This window comes from Arvicola amphibius, chromosome 1 (assembly GCF_903992535.2).
Source record: "Arvicola amphibius chromosome 1, mArvAmp1.2, whole genome shotgun sequence".
NCBI classification, from domain to species: domain Eukaryota; kingdom Metazoa; phylum Chordata; class Mammalia; order Rodentia; family Cricetidae; genus Arvicola; species Arvicola amphibius.
The window spans coordinates 131428407-131447674 of NC_052047.1; the positions used below are offsets into that span (position 1 = coordinate 131428407).

Sequence of the window (19268 nt, forward strand, 5' to 3'; positions counted from 1 at the left end):
CTGTGTGGCCGGCCTAGCCTTGACCCCACATGAGCCATTGTGTGGCACGTGAACTTTCAGCTCACGTAAGGAGCCTGAATTCTTAGAGTCTTTGTAAAACAGTGTCAGAGCTGTTTCCTTACCAAGAATAGGTCCTTGCTGCCAGGGGGACAGAAGACTATACAGTCTCAGTGTGTCTTTGTCTTTGTCCAGTTGGACCTGGCTGAGAATCATCACTTGGGGCTGTTTCTCCCCTTCCCAGAAGTCTGGAAGACTCCTAAGGGCATGCAGAAGTGGCTTCCCAGGGTCTGTCCACAGCAGCTGAATGCTCGGCTTTCATGTCCTTTTCTTCATTTTGTTTCAGTTTTACAGAGTTTTTGGATCCGTTCCAGAGAGTCATCCAGCCGGAAGAGATCTGGCTCTATAAAAATCCTTTGGTGCAGTCAGACAACATACCTACGCGCCTCATGTTTGTAAGTACCATGATTTGGTGACCGGTATGTCCACTGTTCCAACCCTGAACCAAATGGGCTTTGATCCTCACTGGTCAAGCCCTGTTGAAGGCATTAGTCAACTTTAAATAAAGAAAAAAGTGATCCACCCAGTTAAAACTCGCTTCCAGATCAAGAGGGGCCCTGATGGCTCACTTGGGACATTGTGATTGTCTAACACTTCGGGAGAGAGCAGACTTGCTTACCTGACTTATGGTGAGTGTTTCCACATATTGACAGTGTAGTGAAAACAGGCTGGAAGCTAGTGACAAGAATCCCTGCCCCTTCTCCTTTAAGGATAAGCCTGAAAGTCAATGTAGAGAGCTTTGCTAACCACACGTCTAGTTTGGATTAGGCAGTTGCTGACCACTGACAAGATGACCCTGTGGTGGGTTGGGGAGTGGCTTCTTAGGCAAAGTTCTTGCCCCATGGGAGGACTGGAGATTGGATCCCCTGAACTCAAGTAAACGCTGAGTGGGTGTGGTGCCCAGCCCGTAATCCCAGCACATGGAAGGCAGAAGCAAACTACCCTCAGCAAGCATGGAAGCCAGACTAGGCAAATCAGTACACTCTAGGATCAAGTATGAGATCCTACCTCAATATCTAAGGTGAAGCGCCACTGAGGAAGACATCCAACTTCAACTAGAGACCTCTATACACGCTACACACGCACATATGCGCACACACATACATGCCAACAGAAATACACATGTGTACATTACACGCCCAGGCACAAATAAAGAAAAAAGCCTCCCCCATAGCCTAACCACTAAATATTGTCTGTGCCCGTCTCCTAGAACAACTCAGCAAACACCCAAGCAGCTGGCGGATATAATGGGATTATTTTATCTCCTTCTCTTCCCACGTGGCAACTACAGCCTTTTACTTTTTCTCCCTGTGTGTCAGTGCCTATGGAAAGTCTGCCTCATGCAGTCCCAGCCTATGTCACAGAGGAAGGGGTCTTTACTAGCCACAGCTTATGGATCAGAAGTACCTTCCAGACAGAGGAGGGACTTTTCCTGAAGCCACGCAGCTGGTGAATGACAGTGTCAGATCCACGTACCAACTCTGGAGGTCCTCTGTCCACCTGGAGACTGCCCTGAATGTTCCAGAGCATCCGGAACTCCTTACTGATGCCCAGTTACTGTTGGAGCATCGCCAGTGAGCCATTCTGTAGCAAAGGAAGCCGTCGCATGCTCCCTCCACCAGAAACAATAACAAAGCTTTCAGACGGGCTGCCTAGTGGCTTGAAGGTGACTCCTGTTGCCCCATCATCATGCCTCTGCTTCTGGGGACTGCGGTGACTATTCCAGAACAGTGGCAGTACACATGGGGCAATTCGAAAGAAATCCCTTTATTTCACAGAGGAACGCTTCTTGAGCGACTGTGGTTGGAAATATATTCAGATCTGCAATTGAAATGCCTTCTATACTGCACAAACCTTCAGGTGTTATTACAGCTGCTTTTAATAATTACTTTTCAGCTTGGAAACTAAAATAGATTTCTGTAAATCTTAGGCAAAGTGAACTATTAGGGTCGGTTGGCAGTAGAGCATAACAAATACTCACATATTACAATACGATCCTTTTCCAATTCTATCCCAACTCAATAAATCCTAGATATGAAGGAACCAGTGTGTGGCTAATGACTTCACAGCACAATTAGGGGGAAACATCTGTTTATCACTCAGATCCATTCTTCCCAGGGTTTTGCTTTTCATGTGCCGTAAAATGCAATTTGGAGATGAATGTTCACACGGGACAGCGAGAGAAATTTGTAGCTCTGGCCTAGATTTCTAAACAATGGACTGATTTGAAGACCGGCTGCAGATGCCACAAACGTCCTGGCTACAGACACAAGTGGTTTGAGACAGTTTGTGTATCGCCAGTGGTTTGGATGAGATGCCAAAAGGTTATTTAGGTTTGGATAAGATGCCAAAACGTTGTTCGGTACCGTGATTCTTGAGGAATCAGCATGTATTTGGCTCCATGCACTGGCTCACTCTCTAATTTTATAATTAAGCAACTTCAGCCTTTTGCTTTGTTAAGAGTGGTTGATGATGCTCATGCATGTGGCTACGAGAGTCAGCGCAGTCCATGAGAGCAGCAGGAGAGCAGAAGGGCCATGTAAAATACCCGCAGCCACAGGTGGAAAGTACTGTCATTCTATGATTAGATTCGTTCACCTAGATTTCATTAAGAACTTAATGTGAGCTGTTGTTCGTCAACTTTGGATTCTGGAAAACTTTCCCAGTGTCTACAGAAGACTGTTCAGAGGAGCGTACAGTCTCGCAGATATCTAATCTAGGTCAGTTTGTCTTAGAGCCTCACTTGTCTGGTGTGTGTGTGTGTGTGTGTGTGTGTGTGTGTGTATAAGTATGTGCATGCACACATGGCACGTTGTGCCTGTCACAGTCAGAGAACAGCTTGTGAGAATTGGTCCTCTCCTCATTCTGCATGGGTTCTGTGGTGGGATGCATGCAGGTAGTGGAGGTTTGGCAGACAGTGCCTTTACTGACTTGTCCACCTCGCTGGCCTAAATTTCATTCTTTCATTCATAAAGTCTTGGATCTTTTATGTAGGTTGGAATGTTTTCTTCTGAATGTGAATTTTCTAACTTTCTAACTAAAATGTTTTTCAAGTAATTAGTGGCTCCAAGTCAGCAGTGTGCATGCGTGCACATGCATGGATGCATGCGTGTTTGTTTGTGTGTTTCAAAAATTCTTTGGTCAAATGTAACCAGAAAAATAATATAGTAAAGGTTTGGTGATTGAGTCGATGTAGTCAAAGGGAGACTAAGTGGTAATGACATCCTCAGAAAATCCCTAGCTTGCCTTTTAACAGGAAGTCAGGTCAGGTATAGACCATACCCTCAGGGACCCTGCATATATACTCTGATATAAAATAGGACCTGGAAAGTTGTGGAAATTTGATCCAGTTGGCCAATGACATTTAGGATGACTAGCCCTATGGGCACGGTTTTCTCTGGATACATGACTGGATAAAATTGAAAAGGAGGTTGCACGCTCTTTCTCTTGAGAGGTTGGAGCAAGCCTTGTGGTTGCCAAGAAAATGGCAGGTGGATCAGCAGCGGAGTCTACCTTGTTCTGTTTTCATGAGTTTGTTCTTTCATTACACTCCTTAATAAATTGTTGACCAGACTTTGAGGGTTCTCGCTTCAGGAAAGGTCAAAGGGGAGATTCAGCTAAACTCTGGGGGGACATCACCATCATCATCATCTTCACCACCATCCTCATCACTATTACCTATTCCCATCCACATCAGCCCCACCGTCACGAGCTACCACGGTGGCCACGGTTTCCTGAGGACAGCGCTTATGCTCGTCACATAACGAGCAGTGTCTCAGTAATGCTTCTCGGGATTTCCGATGGCACCGTCTTTTTTTTTTTTTTTTTTTTTATCAGCTCAGTAATTTTAGGATGAAAAGCCAAAAAAACTTTACCGAGGTCCTACAACTGTTAGAAGCTAGACCAGACCCTCTCAGAACCCTGAAAAGCCCTTATGCTGTGATGCCACCTTTGGACTGGGGTGAGGTGGAGAGGTGGTGCCAGCCTGTGACACACAGGAAATGCAGACATAAAGGCTCCAAAGTGGGAGTAAAGGGCCATGGAGGCCCACCGAGTCAGAGTTTATTGGAAAGTAACTATCGGGTGAACTGAGTCAGAGTTTATGGGAAAGTCTCTGTAGGGTGGGGGAGGGGGCAGAGGAGGCAAGGGTGGAGCCAGGTGATGAGTGGCTTCGGATTAACGTCGATCACTATTGTTCCTCACCACCCAGTGATGGAGTAGCTGTCGTGAGCCGTACTCAGGGCTGGGTGGTAGGGATGCAGGCCTGGATAGGATGTGGCTCCTATTCTAGTGGGGGCACAGACACAAACGTCAGCTGGGCCATTCAACACTGCTGGAAAACCTCTGAAGAGCAGGTTAGACTTAAATGGGAGACTGAGAAGAGGATTCTGAGACTTTCCCCTTGTCTTTCAAGGAATCGCCCAACTCATTTTCTTTGTCTCTTCTGGCTACAGCCAGAACTCACTTGATTTCATCTCCCAGGATCTTCCTGTCACTGTGATGACTTGCTAGGAGGATTTCCTATTCTGGGAAGCTTTTAAGGAAGATGGGAGCTACTCAGTGCGGAGAGAGGACGGAAGGGAAGAGACACAGTGTGCTGGTGACAGACAGTTTAATTTGTAGTCTCTTTTTAAGCTTTTGACGGCCCTTCCCTTGGTGACAGGTTGCCATTGCTTACCCAAAGTGGGCCCTTTGCTGGGTGTCTGTGTACGTTGGAGTTGTCTTTAAAATCGATTCGCTGCCCACTTTTATGTAAGGTGCCAGAGCTGTGGGCGCTTTGGCCCTGTGTTGTGACATGAATGAGCCTTGACAGCCTCCTCCCCGACTAGAATCCTGACATTGGAATGCTGTGGACTTAACTCCCTTGGTGTTAATCCTTCCTGCCCTGGTCACAGCCTCCCTCTGCAGACAGGCTGCTCCAAGCCTTGCCTTTCCTGGACACATCTGGGAGAGCATCATGCTTCAGGCAGACCCTGTTTCTAGATGGAGTAAAATCTGGACACTGGGGGCATTTCCTATGTGGGATTCACTGGTGGGTATTCAAGGGGGAAACCCACTTGGAGACAGGGATCATAGACTCCTTGGGCATGATGCCGGGGTCTTTGTTCTTTATTGTTTCCAAAACTCTCCCTTTGCCCAGTTCCTCTACTCAGGTCAGGAGAGTTAGTGTGGAGCCCACTTTCATCCCATGTGAGGTCCTGGCACCCTGGGGTGTACTCTGAATACGTGCTACATTCATTTGGGGGGTATGATGAGACACCAGATAACAAACGGGGGGAGGGAATGGTAAATCTAGATATATCCCTGCTCTGTGTGGGCTCTCTGCTACCTCAGAGCATACATCTTAAACCACAAGCAGGAAAGGGGTGATTTGTGGCTTTCCAAACACAAAGCCCCCAGTGACATACTTTTTCAGCATACTGGGGACAAGTATTCAAATGCATGAAACGATGTAGGACACTGGTCCTCAACCTGTGGGTCATGGCCATTGGAAGTCACATAGTTCTGAAGGGCTTAGGAACCCTCAACCATGAATTTATTTCATTGTTGCTTCATAACTGTAATTTTGCTACTGAGTGGTGCTCTGGTTCCTAAGATCATCAAAAAAATAGGCGTTTGCCAATGGCCGTGACCCACAGGTTGAGAACTGCTGATGTAGGGCTTTTCATCCAAATCACCATGCATGGCCAGGACAAAGGCATGAGACTGGTGTCCCTCCTGTTGCTAGGACACAGGAGAGATCATACCCTGTAGCTGGCCACAGATGCTTCTGTTCATAGATGGAGCTGGGTGCTCTGTCAGGTGGCAGCGCTCTCCTGGAGCTCTTAAAGCAGGGAAACTGAATTGCCCCAGAGCCCACCCTGTGCTTGGCCCTGGCTCAGTAAGCAGGTGATTGGTGGTCATAAAAATGATCCCAAACAGCTCTGACTTAGGAAAGCTGCAGCGTGGGTACAGTGAAGGCTGGTTTGGGCAGAGGCAGAGGGGAGGGAGGATCTAATTAAAAGCAAGAAATCTGTGACAGGGGATGATGTTTAAAGAAAAGTCTTTGCCATGGGTCCTGGAGACTCCCTAGCTCTCATTCCTGGCAGCGAGCCTGCATGTTTCTTACCTATTTGCTCTATTCCCTATTTGGACCAAAACATCCTACTCTAAAATCCCTTTTACCAGCCTTCGGGGCCTCATGGGAAAGCCCCGTATTTTATTTGGATTTTTATTTCTGTTTACACACGTGGGAGCATGTCGGCTAGGGTTGTCTCTCAACATTTTTTTTTTCTGTTCTGTGTTATTCTCTTAAGTCTTGACTTGGTGGGGTTGTCCTTACAGGTCACTATTTGATGAGTTGCTCTCTCCTTTTCGGTAGCATGTGGCATGAACTATGTATACTTAGGGCTTTAAGGGATGGGAAATAATTAGGCTGCTGAGGTTGACGTTTGCATTTGGAGTCAAAAAGGACACTTGAGCCTTGGCTGTGGTCTTGACTGTTAGAAGGTGATACTCCAGATGTTGGTTTTCAGGGTCTGAATGTGAAGATGCATTTCTCAATCAGCAGAATCAGGAGCCTTGACTGATGTCTTGGCTGTTAGAAGGTGATACTCCAGATGTTGGTTTTCAGGGTCTGAATGTGAAGATGTATTTCTCAATCAGCAGAATCAGGAGTCTTGACTGATGTCTTGGCTGTTAGAAGGTGATAATCCAGATGTTGATTTTCAGGATCTGAATGTGAAGATGTATTTCTCAATCAACAGCATCAGGATTGTTTGTAATACTTGTTTAAAAAAATATGATCTTCAGTCCCCAGATCAGTCACATAAGTATGTCACCATACCAGCAAGCCCTGGGGCTATTCGGGTATGAGCAGTTGACTTCCAGGTTCTATCAGTTGATTTTCAAATAGCCTATGTCATCCAGCACCATTAACTACTAAGGGTACAACCCCAAATTAGTTACTACCTCTCGTGGTCACAAAGACATGTTGACAAATAAGAAGGAAGGCTTTTTGGTGTCTCATAAGTCATCTCTGAAGGTAGAAACCAAAGAGGAGTGCCCAAAATAGTTGATTGAAATGGGAAGAAGCCGTTTTGAAAGGTCATGGTCATGTGCATAAATTCCGTCCATAACTTTGTCTTATGAGGAAGCTCTTCTGTGAAAGGTAATGTCTCTTCTGAGCACATTAAATAATTCCTAAGTGGGAACATAAGGGGTCTATAGTTACCACCCCTTCCTATCACTTCCTGATTGATGCAGTATTCGGTCCATCCAGACACTGTTGTCCTGAGATGTTACACATGAAGAGTTAAGTAAATACTTTTCCTCCTGGTGGCATCAGTAACTAAAGAAACTCCATACTGGAGGCAGAAAACTTGCTTTAGAAGATCAGCCTTCTAGCTAATAAGCTGTGTGTCTCAAGGCTTGTCTCTGAACCCAAGAAATTGTCTCAGAGCCATCATGAGCCTTAAATACTTCTAATACAGGAACGGTCTCATAGGGTGCTTTATGATGAGCCTGGTTGACGTGGACCCCACCACCTTCATTCCAATGTGTATTTTGGTAGCTGTACCTTAGTTACCCTCCTTGTTGCTATAGTCAAAGACCTGGCGAGAAACAACTTAAGGGAGAATCGATTTGTTTTGGCTTACAGTTTGAGAGGATACAGTCCATGATGGTGGGGAAGTCACGTCAGTAGAAGCAGGAGGTGGCTGGTCATGTTGTATCTGAGTCAGGAAGGAGAGAGAGAGAGAGAGAGAGAGAGAGAGAGAGAGAGAGAGAGAGAGAGAGAGAGAGAGAGAGAGAGAGAAGTGTTGGGATGCAGTCTCTTTCTCTTTGTCATTCTGTCTGGGACCCTACCCACAGAATAGTACTGCTCACAGTTAGGCTGTTCCTTGCTATGTGAACTAACCCAATCTGGAAACTCCCTTACAAACATATCCAGAGGTTTGACTTCCAGGTGATTCTCTATCTTGTGAAGTGGGAAGGAAGAATTTGTATGAAAGGACTCCCTTCTAACCTAAAAGAAAAAAATGGATATTCAACAGAAAAGTTTCAAAAGGGAATGAGTTGATTGACTCTCATTAAGAAGATTAAGAAGGTTTACCCTCTCATGTTTCTAGGGAGGTGAAACCAGAGCCTGAAGTCATACCCCCTACACACACACACACACACACACACACACACACACACACACACACACGTCCGGTGTTTCCAGGGTTTACTGCTGCCAACGAACTATCATAATTATACACTATTCTTTACTCTTTAAAAAGCTCCCACTTTCAATGTGGCTCCCAGCAATTACAAATCAATTAGAACCTGCAATCAGACCTTCAGTCTTCCAAGCCTGTGTTTTCGCTCAGTAGAGACAAATTGCCCTTCTTTGTTTGAGGTCAGTTTGGTAAGGTCATTTGACTAGCGATTTGAAGTTAACTGAGACTAATTATGAATTGCCACATCCAAAGCAAATCAGAGACCTCACGAGGGCTTATTTGTTGTTTCTTCCAGGCAATTTCTTTCCTCACACCCTTGGCTGTTATTTGTGTGGTGAAAATTATCCGACGGACAGACAAGACTGAAATTAAGGAAGCCTTCTTAGGTAGAGTATTCACAGTTCTTGCTTTAGGGGCTGGGAATGATCTTAATTAGATAATCAAATCTGGGAAAAAAAAATCTCATTTACACCCAACTGATTTTTTTCCTTTGGTCAAAATTAAACTTTGGAAAAATAAGACAACATAAGCTTAGAAGGTGTTGAGTCCGTGTGAAGTAAAGGGCACTCACAAGGAGAGATTCTCAGAAGGTGCCCAGTGTGCCTGCATGTGCATGGACCACACAAGCACGTACATGCACACACATGCATACAGAGAGGGGAGCTTGTCAGTAAATCCTCCTACTGGGATGTTTTAGCAACCAAGGTAATATAACCTGTGTCTAAATCTCTAGCTTTTTAATCTTCTGGAAAACTAAATTGAATATGTACTTTAAATAAGTTATCTAGACTTTTATGCTCAAGCTTGGGTTTATTATATTCTGTGCACTTAACCATCCTCTGGGGTGGTTAGTCTGGAAACCGAGGTTCCTCTCTAGGGGATGTATTTGTTAATTACTGGGCTTATAGAGAGAAAAGCGTAGCATGACACTCCTCTCTTTCTCAGAGAGGGAGCGTGAATGAGGCAGAGTGTGTGTCTCAAGGACGAAGAATAGAGGCCATTTTTACGTAACCAAGCTTTAGTTAAGTCTGTCTGGTTGGAAAGAATAATGTTAAGTTTCCCTTTCAAATTAGCTCAAGTAAATACTGGGTTTAAAGACAGAGCTAAAATAAGCAATTTTATCAACTCCAAGAAAAGGAGGGGATAGCACAGCAGTGCCCCCTGGGAATGCAGTGGGGAGAGAGCTGGGATGTCAAGCGCTCATGACCAGCTCTGCCTGAAACATGCCCTTCCTCACCTCCTTCCATTTCCTGTCTCTTCTCCTGCCGGGACTCAGTTTCTTCTGCCCCAGACCTTTGCTTCCTGTGAGGCCTGGGCTCACAATGGTGCTGCTTTCCCCCTGCACATCTGACTGCTCTATGCTGGTGGCCACCACTATGTTCACAGCCTCTTGGTCCCAGTCTCCCAGATGGAGACTTCGACTCAGTTGTTTCTCCAGGCTGAAAGCAAAGCCATCTTGACTCTGGCCAGCTTGCCGTTACAGGCTCACTCTGTCAGGTCAGGCGTGTGCTCTGGGCTGCTAACCCGTAGACTGAGAGTTTGGTCACATGACCGTGATCTCTTTGGACAGAAAGTTTTAAACATTTTCGTGGGGTGGGGCATCGGCGCCTTACCATACCTGACTCTAGTGGCAGGGAAGTATTTGGATGGCTATTACTGTGGTCCTTAGAGCATCTTCTTGGGCATCCTCTCTGTTGGTTTGAGAATCCCTTACCTCACTTTATATTGTAGTTGGTCCCTCACATAGAGTCCCAAGATAAATGACAGCAGGTAAGAATGACTGTCATGGTTGTGGCTATAATTTACTGCAGGCTATGGAGCTGTGTTCCTGTGACGTCTCTAAGCAGCCCTGGCTACCTCCTCTAGACATTTTCAGTCCTGGCTAAATCTCCCTTAGGGTGACACTTCAAAATTGAGCACCATACTCTGCCTCCTATGCGGTAACTAAAAAGGAATTATTGGCTGTTCTGTTTGCCGAAATCAATGAGTTCCTGTCCAGAAAGTGACGGAAAGCCAGCAGTGTGCACAGAGGTTGCAAACAACCCACGCTTTAAGGAAAATTTGGAGGCGGGAGGGCGACCTTAAACATCGACATCAGAAAACAAGGTGGTGGTTTCTAATCAAGCCTGGAATTCAGAACTCTCTTGGGGATGGGAGGATTGTTGTCATGTTGCTCTGTACTGAGGGTAGTTAGAAGATTTTAACCCAGACACTTACACCCGAGCCCCAAGAGTTCCCCTCTGCTACATACAGACAAGAATGGCAGAGTTTTCCCTGTACAGCATCTAGCTTGTAGGTGTTCAGGCTACAGACTAGCCAGGAACTCTGGTATGGAAAGACTGGAGTACTGGACTGCCTAAAACTGCATAAATGATAGCAGCAAGAGCTCTCAAATCCTCTGGCAAGCCCATAACCCTCAATGCCCTCAAAACCAACCCCTAGCAAGCCAACCCATAGGAAACGCCACTTTGAATTTCTTCAACAGCCAGTCTTGTTTGTGTTTCTGATCCAACAGTCAAAATGGTGCTGTCAGATGCTGTTAAAACACCGCATGAGTTAGACCCGTGGGGCTCTCCTTAGTCAGCAAGAACTCTTACCTGGGGCCATGCATTCTCCTGCCTTCCCAGCCGCCAAGCATCTGATCAGAGCCCTGCCTTCAATATAGAGAATGAGGAATATTGGGATAGATACCTCACAAAGGTCCCTGCGTCAGTACCCTGTCAAACCACATCATTCAGATAAAAATTAATCAGTCCCATGTACTTCCAGGATGCTGAAGCAACTCGCACTCTCCCGAATGTCGTCACCCCAGCTTCCCATCCTTCTCCGTCTCTTTCAGGCATGTGGATTATACAGCGCGTCTGCTGGTATTATCCAGCTCACTTACTTCAAACCTTTGCAGAGACTGTACTGTCTGCAAGCCCACTCAGCCCCGAGTGTGTATGAGGTGTACTGGGCTCTGGAGCAGTGGCGCTGTATATGAATTCACTGAGACTTATGCGGGACAATGAAAGATCAGCCAGTAATGCTTGCTCGCAGATGGCTGACCCTCACTGAGGCTGTGCTCCCAGGATAAGAAAGAACAGAACTCCCCTAGAAAGCACGGCAGGACCAACCCTAATGGCAAAGCCCACCGCTGTCATTTCTGTGCTTTCTCACAGTTTGTATGTGGTCAGGACTCTCTGGGAGAACTCAGCCAAGACAGTGTAGGGGATTTTCTCTCTTCTGCAAAAGAGGCCTCTCACCTCCTCCCTGAGCTTGTGGAGGAGAAGGGAGCTGGCCTTTCTGGCAGGAAAGATCTGTTTGTAGAGACTGCAGTCACTCGATCTTCCCACGTTCTCCAGACTTAGAGCCAGGCTTGTCAGACTGGACCATTTGACATTCTGAAGGCAGTACTGTGGTTCTGACTCATGCTCAGCTCTCCAGCAGGGGCCTGTCCCTTTCCCCACTCCGTTCATAAACGGCCAGGAATGCTCCATCTCCACTCAGGGGTTTAGTTTTTTCCTTTTCATCTCAACACAGTCGGCTAAAAGCAGGTGGCTTTGTCTTCATCTCAATAGCGTGCACGCTGGTGGCTGTGATGGCTGGGCCACAGCACCTTCTGCTTGTAGACTGACTCCTCTGTCTGCCTTGATGAGAATGGATCACTCGAGGCAGGGCCTTCCCAAAAACGCCCCTCTGCTACAGCCATCTTACACGAGTCTCTGCTGGTATCAAGGAGCTGATATTTGCCAAAGAGAAATGGTAGCTCACGTGTTTTTATTACTCAGCAAAGCAGAAGAGTGCCTCCCTGAGTTTCTGTCGCTTATGAAAGACATCTGGCCTTCATCACACTGACCGTGACGACTGTACCTCTTAAGTCTTCTTAACAAACTGTAGCAGGGAAGGTCAAGGTTTTTATAGGAAAGGATATTGGTTCATGTTCCTGCCCCTTGTGTTTAGTCTGCCCCTTATCTTAGCAGGTTTCCAGGCTGCTTGGAGAAGGTTCCTGGGCTGTATATTTTAAAATAATGTATTCTAGAAATTCTTGCTGGTTTAGATGACAAAAGTTACTTTCTGGACTCTCTGCCCTCTTGGGAACAGTGATGGACAGCTGTTGGTAGGTGATGGGTCAGGATGACAGAGGCCTGGCGAGGCTGTCCTGCTCTTCAGAAGGATTCTGGCAGCAGCACTGATTCAAATTATGTCTGAGGAAATTGCCAGGAGGAAATAAAAAAAAAAAAGTTATGTGTCTTGCTACTAGTAAAAGAAATTCTACATGCCATTGTATTAAATCTGCTTATATCAGGCCAGAAAGTGATGGATGGGTTTGTTTGGGAGGCTGAAAATTCTGGTCAAGGAGGAAGGATTTCATATCATAGGAATGTGGCATTTTATGGGACAACCTCCATAGTCCTTCCCCAATTATATTTTGCCCTAGCAACAAAGCTTCACTATGTTTCTAAAGTATTATTTAACAACTCTGTGATCATAAACTAAGCGTAATTACAGGTGATGACAACGACAGTAAGGAGAGTGAGGGCCGATGGTCATAATAATGGTGGTGGTCACCATGGTGATGGAGACAACAGTGGTGGTGATGATGATGATGGTGATGGTGGTGGTGGTTATAGCGATGATTTTTTTTTTTTTAAATACGAAATCCAACTATTTTTTTTTCTGTCTGTTGGTTTTGTTTTGTAGCGGTGTCCTTGGCTCTTGCTTTGAATGGAGTCTGCACAAACACTATTAAGTTAATAGTGGGAAGGTAAGTTCCAAGAAGAAACAAATGATGGCTTATGCTACCAAGTTCGCCTGCATGGGAACCATGACACTGGGTAGGGCAGATTCCAGGGTGTCCGATTTTCCCTTAAATTGTTGCCCTTCTGGGATTTCTGACCTTCAGTACAGCTTTTCTTTCCTTTGAATTATGAGCTCACTATTTTAGGGAGGAGTTCCCTAGCATGAGAGTGTCCACTGGCTGACTGACCACACTTTCTTCTGGCCGAAGCCAGCTATTGGCCTTTCCAGAGCCATCCATTGCTTTCCTAGCACCAGGCCGGGCTTCTGCACTTGTCAGTTTTGGCCTTTAGCAAATTAATAAGATCACTTCTATATTGCAGTTTCCTTTGGGGCGAGATGTATGGGTTGGCATTTCAGATCTGCCTTTCCGCCACACTCCTCTTACTGCTCCTGAGAAATGATGTCTGGTTTCCATTTCCTCTCCCTGCTCTCCAGCTGCTCTGGTAGAGAGTCAGTCTCTCTGGGGAGATGAGAAGCCCGAAGGCCTCTCAATACTACAGTGGAATTGAGCTCCAGCTTCTAGTTCCTGGCCTTAAATAAACGAGATTCTATTTACAACCTCAGCAACAGGGTGCTAGGCTAGGCATCAAGGAGTGGAAGATGGGCAAACCTGGGTTAATAAAAGACCCTATACTGCAATGCCCTTCTGGATCTCTCCATGCTTAGCATGTACTTGGGATCCAGATAAAATGCTGATTCTAGGGGCTTACCCCCTGAGGTTGGGTAGGTGGACAACCGTTGCCTTGGAGAAACACTGGCTGGGTCCAAGAAACGTAGCATAAGAGTGGGTCCGATAGATCCCAGAGCTAGGAGGTTCAGTGCGTGAATCCATCCGTAACAGGAGTGACCCAGTGTGCACGATAAAAGCAAGTTGTGCTGACAGCTTTAGCAGGCCTCTCCCGTGTTATCCACACAGCGATACCGGCTGACTTCCTATAGAGTAGTGGGCTGACACACCACACTGGAATCCTTACTTGAGTAGGGCATTCAAACATGTGGTCAGATGTTAGGCACAGGATTCAATTCTGCAGCTTGTGTTTGCCACAAGTGACCTTGGCAGGAGTGTCATCTCCTTCAGACCCCTGACCCTGCCTCAAGGATTGGCATAGGCATTATATGACATGGTGAATGCACAGTGCCTGGCCCTGCACTTACACTCAAGGATAAGTTAATATTAGCCGTAGTTGCCCTTGAATGGTTTGGCTTCAGGGCCAGAGCCACCCTTCTTTCCCCCAGAGATCTCTGTCCCATTTGCGCTTTAGGCCGGAGACACCAGCCTAGGTTACTGAACTCCTCATACTGTGTGGCTGAGTCGTCAAGTTTCCCAGCCAGGCTGAGGGCCACTGCTTGAGGAAAGGCAACTGGTCACCAAAACTTGGCATGTAGGGGTGTCATGTCCCGGACTCTCAGAAATGGGGGGCAGGGTGTAGCTTGGTGGAACAGCAGAACAAGATAGGACGTTCTTTCTGCTTTGCTGGCACCATGCTTAGGTACCTCAGGAAGTCCCACTACTTAATGCTCAAGACCTCAGCTCTGATCGGGTACTGGTTTCCCTTTACAGACATGGAAATGAGAGTGGGGAAGCCTGAGACCTCCCTCTGGCTGCAAAACTAGCTCCAATTCCGATCTTTCTGATCCCAAAGCCTGAGAATGCCCCCAGCAAACATATTTAGAGGATTCTGGGGAAACTCCCATTGTTGATAACAGAGGGGCCTTGCAGAGGGGTGGGGGTTGTTGTGGGGGGGGGGGGAGGGATCAGCTTGGGGTTCGTTGTGATGGCAGCGTTGTATATTGAAAATGTCCATGGTGTCTTTTGTAGACCTCGCCCCGATTTCTTTTACCGCTGCTTTCCAGATGGGGTGATGAACTCAGAGATGCACTGCACGGGGGACCCTGACCTGGTGTCCGAGGGCCGCAAAAGCTTCCCCAGCATCCACTCCTCCTGTAAGTCCAAGGCGAGGGCGCTTTTGTTCTCCTGCTCAGTTTTTTTTTGGGGGGGGGGTGCTTAAATGAAGAGAATGATTTTGGTACCTGAATGTCAGCACCGTGCAGTTTTCTTCACTGTGGGGTGGATGGCTGAGAAAAATAACATTCCAGGGGCGGTCATGAGAGCTGGTGGTCAAGGCTTTGGGCTTTACCTAGTGTTGCATATGTTGCTTCTGTGAGCTTGGAAGAATGTGGCATGTGACACTTCACCCCTGGATGGTATGACAGTGCAAAGGGAACTTGTGAAGCTCCTTGACACTTCTGTTCGATTCGGCATTGTGTCTAGTATTTTTTCAAATGAAGGTGAACATATATATAATATGTATGCATATACATACACACGATGCCTATGAAAATGTGTGCTCACATGCACCTCAATATATAGCTTCACGGTAGGCACTGGAGCCTGGATCAGCCTGACACACAGACTAGTCTGAACCAGCAGCAGCATGGCAGAGCAGGAAAGCCACGGGTCTCTGAATTGTGGCACATCCTGCCTCTGCCAGGTCATAACACTTTAAAGTCACCTTTCTGAGCCTCGGGTCCCACTGTGTTTAATGGAGATAGGAATGCCTCCGTTCTCAGTAAAAATGAGGGTTAAAGTCAGAGGGGATGCTTATGAACATTTCTAGAGCACCTCCCAAAGCAGAAGGTGGAGGTCCATTGTTTTATAAGGCGCTTGGGGGCGGGGCTTGTCACCGTAGCTCTCCGGGTTGCCATTTATGTCATTTATGACCAGGGCTGGTGTTTCCAGTCACTGAGTGGTGTTTATCAAATGCTCAGGCACCAGGCATTGGTGCTAGGACACCAGATAAGACCAAATCCAGCCCTGGAAGTCCACAGGCGTAGCAGGCTGTCTGTGATGTTGTGAATCTTGGGCTATTGGAGACAGACTAAGGCTGCATGCGACTGACTGCCTAGAGTGGGAAAGGCTCCTGCCAGACTGTGAAGTCCTTGGTTTGCCATGGGTCTATCCGTTATTTACTTTCGGCAAGCCTCTTATCTTAATGGGATTTTCCCCAAATCCTGTGCTAAAGGTGCACCGTACCAGCTAGTGGCTGAATTGAGAAACGTCGGACATTTTCCCCAGAGATACCGTGAGCTATGCGAGTGACGGACATTCTAAGGGATCATTGCCAGCCCTGTTGCAGCACTACAGCCTTCCAGGTTGGGGCTGATCCCTTCTTACACATAAAACAACGAGGCTCAGACAGGGTGGGCTGCTGACCTGAGGAAGGCCGCCTCGGGCATGGTGGTGTTTCCGGCATTTTGAAGATTTCCTGCAATACAGTGTTCAGATGCTGTGTTAGTTAATGCCTCGTTTCCTTCTCCACAGCTAAGATTATGGCAAGTTGAATACTGTCCCTCTTCCTCTAAGCAAACACAGGCTTAGTCCGAGAACTTATAAACATGGCATTATTCTTAAAGGGTTGTAGTTAATAATACTGTAATAAATATTAGAAATTTTCCAAGGCATTTACTTCAGGAGTTCTCAACACACACACACACACACACACACACACACACACACACCCTGACTACATAAGAAAATGGATGTGTTAAATAACTTGACCACTCTAACCATTCTCCATGTATGCTTTTTGCTTTAAAGAAACCTTGGTGTTTAATTACCAAAGGGAATTTAAAAAAAGACATAAGTTAAGAATATTAAGGTAAACTCTTGGATTTAGGATATCCCCCAAACCCATGACAGATGTTCTTTTTCTAAGAACTTATTTAACTTTATTTTTTTTAATGTGCATTGGTATGATGGTATCACATCTCCTGGAACTGGAGTTACAGTTGTGAGCTGCCATGTGGGTGCTGAGAATTGAACCTGGGTCCTCGAGAAGAGCAGCCAGTGCTTTTAGCCCCTGAGCCATCTCTCCTGCCCCCGACAGGCAGAGGATGTTGGAGATAGAGGTAGGGAGAAGACTAAGTGAAGACACCCCGGGATGGAGCGATGCAGCCGCAGACAGGGAACACCTGGATCCACCAGAGCTGGAAGATGCTGAAGGACTGGTTCTTCTGTAGAGCCTAGAAGTGTGGCCCTGCTGATGTCTGCATTTTCAGTTTAGGAATTCTGGTCTCCAGAGCTATTCGGGAATGAGTGTATGTTCTGTTACCATATTTGTGACAGCTGTTTCAGCAGCTTAGGACGTTTATAAACAGCCAGATCCAATGCCATAAGCACAAAAGAGTGGGCTTTAGAGCCACCACACACTGCTTTGTGATGCCACTGGAGTGCTTATGCCAGGGCATGGGGATAGAAGAACATGTAGCCCAAGGTTGCTCTGGGCTTAGGTCAGAACGAGAGAGTGCTTCCTTCCAACTTTGCTATTCTCAGGTCACAGTTCATGTGAATGTATGTTTTGTGGTCAGGTGCCAGTTGCAAGGGTTCCTGCTATATTCGATTATTATGCCCTTACTTACTATCAGGGGTTCCAAAGCTGTAATGTTTTAAGGGATCTCGAATAGTATTTAAGGTGGCAGTCAGCTCTTATAGGTTCTCCATCCATTTCATTGTGGGTAGGTTTACTCAAGTCTTCTCTGATTAGTGTTGTGTTGTTTCTTGTAAATGTATGTATTGTGTGTGTATATGCACATGGGTGTATATAATCATGTGTTTATGTGCACATGCATGTGTGTGTGTGTTGCATATGTGGAGTCTAAAGGTTGACATGCAGTATCCTCCTTGGTTACTCTCCACCTTATGCTTTTACCTGGAGCTCAGTGATTGGGCTAGGGGGGTTGAATAAAATGCTACAGAGATCCACACATCTCTGCCTTACTGGTCTGGCATTCTAGATATGCATCCCCATGCCCAGCTTTCTTTTTTTCTAAAATACAGACCTGGAGATCCTAACTCATCTTCTTATACTTGCATGGCAAACACCTTACTAACTGAGCCATCTTCTTATCATTATACTTCTTGATTACATTCTGCCCCCCCCCACAAAGACTTACTGCTAATGTTACATTCTAAAGAATTTTTAAAATTTAAGATCACAAGGACATAAAACCTTTCCTAAAATAGAAACTCTTAATCCTGGCTTTTCAAACATTTGACTGAGGACCGTAGCACAGCTTAGTGTCTGCTGGTGCATTTGAACTTGGGCAGGAAGTAGCTCTCATGTGCATACCTCAAGCGGGCAGACTATGGGCCTTAGAGATTAGTAGACAAGTCTTAAGGAAATGTTTATTTTAGATGTGTGTTCTCTCCTCCTCTGCCAAAAGCTGGCTGGCTTTCTCACAGGCTTCCTCTGGCTGCCTGCCTTGCAGATGTGGCTGGCAGGGCTATGAGCTCGACAGGCTTTTGGGCAAAGGCTGTTATAGATGCGCCTTAAGATGTTCGTTCGGTCTTGCTGGCAGACAAGATGTCCGTCACAGTCTCTGGGTTTTGATGACGTTGTTTGCATCTGTGCTCTTTCCCCTACTTGTGACCAGGCAGTGTTAGCTTGAAGTGAGCTGCCTTATCCAAAGAGAAAGCCATTGGTGCTGTGCCCTGGGTTTCTTACTGTCACTCTTAGGACGACTCATGATTGGTGTGACGTTTTACTCCTCAGTGGACCCATTTTGTTACAAATACTCTATGTTCCTTACAAGATCAGTTTTCTAGTCTAGACTTGAGTGGCTGGATGAGGCGGATCCCAGGCTAAAGAGACGTGGGCCGGGCTCCTCTATTCACAGATTGCTGGTAGCTGGATGTCCTCCATATTCTCATATCATCCCCGTGAACACTTGGTTTTTCTTCAGTCTTAAGAACAGATATCAGTTTGTTTTGGAAACAAAAGATCTTGGTCTGAATCTCCCTTATGTAGCTGAATGGCTCTAGTGTGGTGTGCTCATGCAGCGAGCAGCAAAGCCCATAGCAGCATCCTCGGGAGATTTGCTCTGGGAGACGGCCTGGGTTTCCTTGACTGGAAGAGCAGGGACCACAACTGCACAGAGCAAGTGGTTTGAAATTGAGAATTTAAAGAAGAGTTAGCATTGCACCTTCTACAGGGGCTGAATAGGAGGGTGTTTGGAACAGGGAATTGGTCTCAAGTTTTGATTGGGTATCAGTTCAGTTTCTGGGAGGAGGGAGAAGTCGGAGATAGCAAATCATGGTCCTGTCAAGCTGTCAAGAAACCTCTGTCCTGAAAAAAATAGTGGTTGTCAAGAACTCCTTTCCCCGTCTGGTGAGAGCAATAGCATCCAGGTGTCAGCACGTGAGCCACTTCCAGCCACTGCTCCTATCTC

General features: G+C 46.3%; 1 protein-coding gene across 1 annotated transcript in view; it reads left to right on the forward strand.

Annotated features, from left to right (window-relative positions):
* Plpp4 (phospholipid phosphatase 4) overlaps nucleotides 1–19014 on the forward strand; it is a 67888-nt gene extending 48874 nt beyond the window's left edge. Inside the window, exons 2-7 of the mRNA XM_042054159.1 lie at nucleotides 344–452; nucleotides 8554–8644; nucleotides 12942–13005; nucleotides 14860–14995; nucleotides 17167–17391; nucleotides 18880–19014. Of these exons, the coding sequence (XP_041910093.1) occupies nucleotides 344–452; nucleotides 8554–8644; nucleotides 12942–13005; nucleotides 14860–14995; nucleotides 17167–17391; nucleotides 18880–19014 (760 nt within the window). The remainder of the gene's footprint in view (nucleotides 1–343; nucleotides 453–8553; nucleotides 8645–12941; nucleotides 13006–14859; nucleotides 14996–17166; nucleotides 17392–18879) is intronic.
* The last annotated feature ends 254 nt before the right edge of the window (nucleotides 19015–19268 follow it).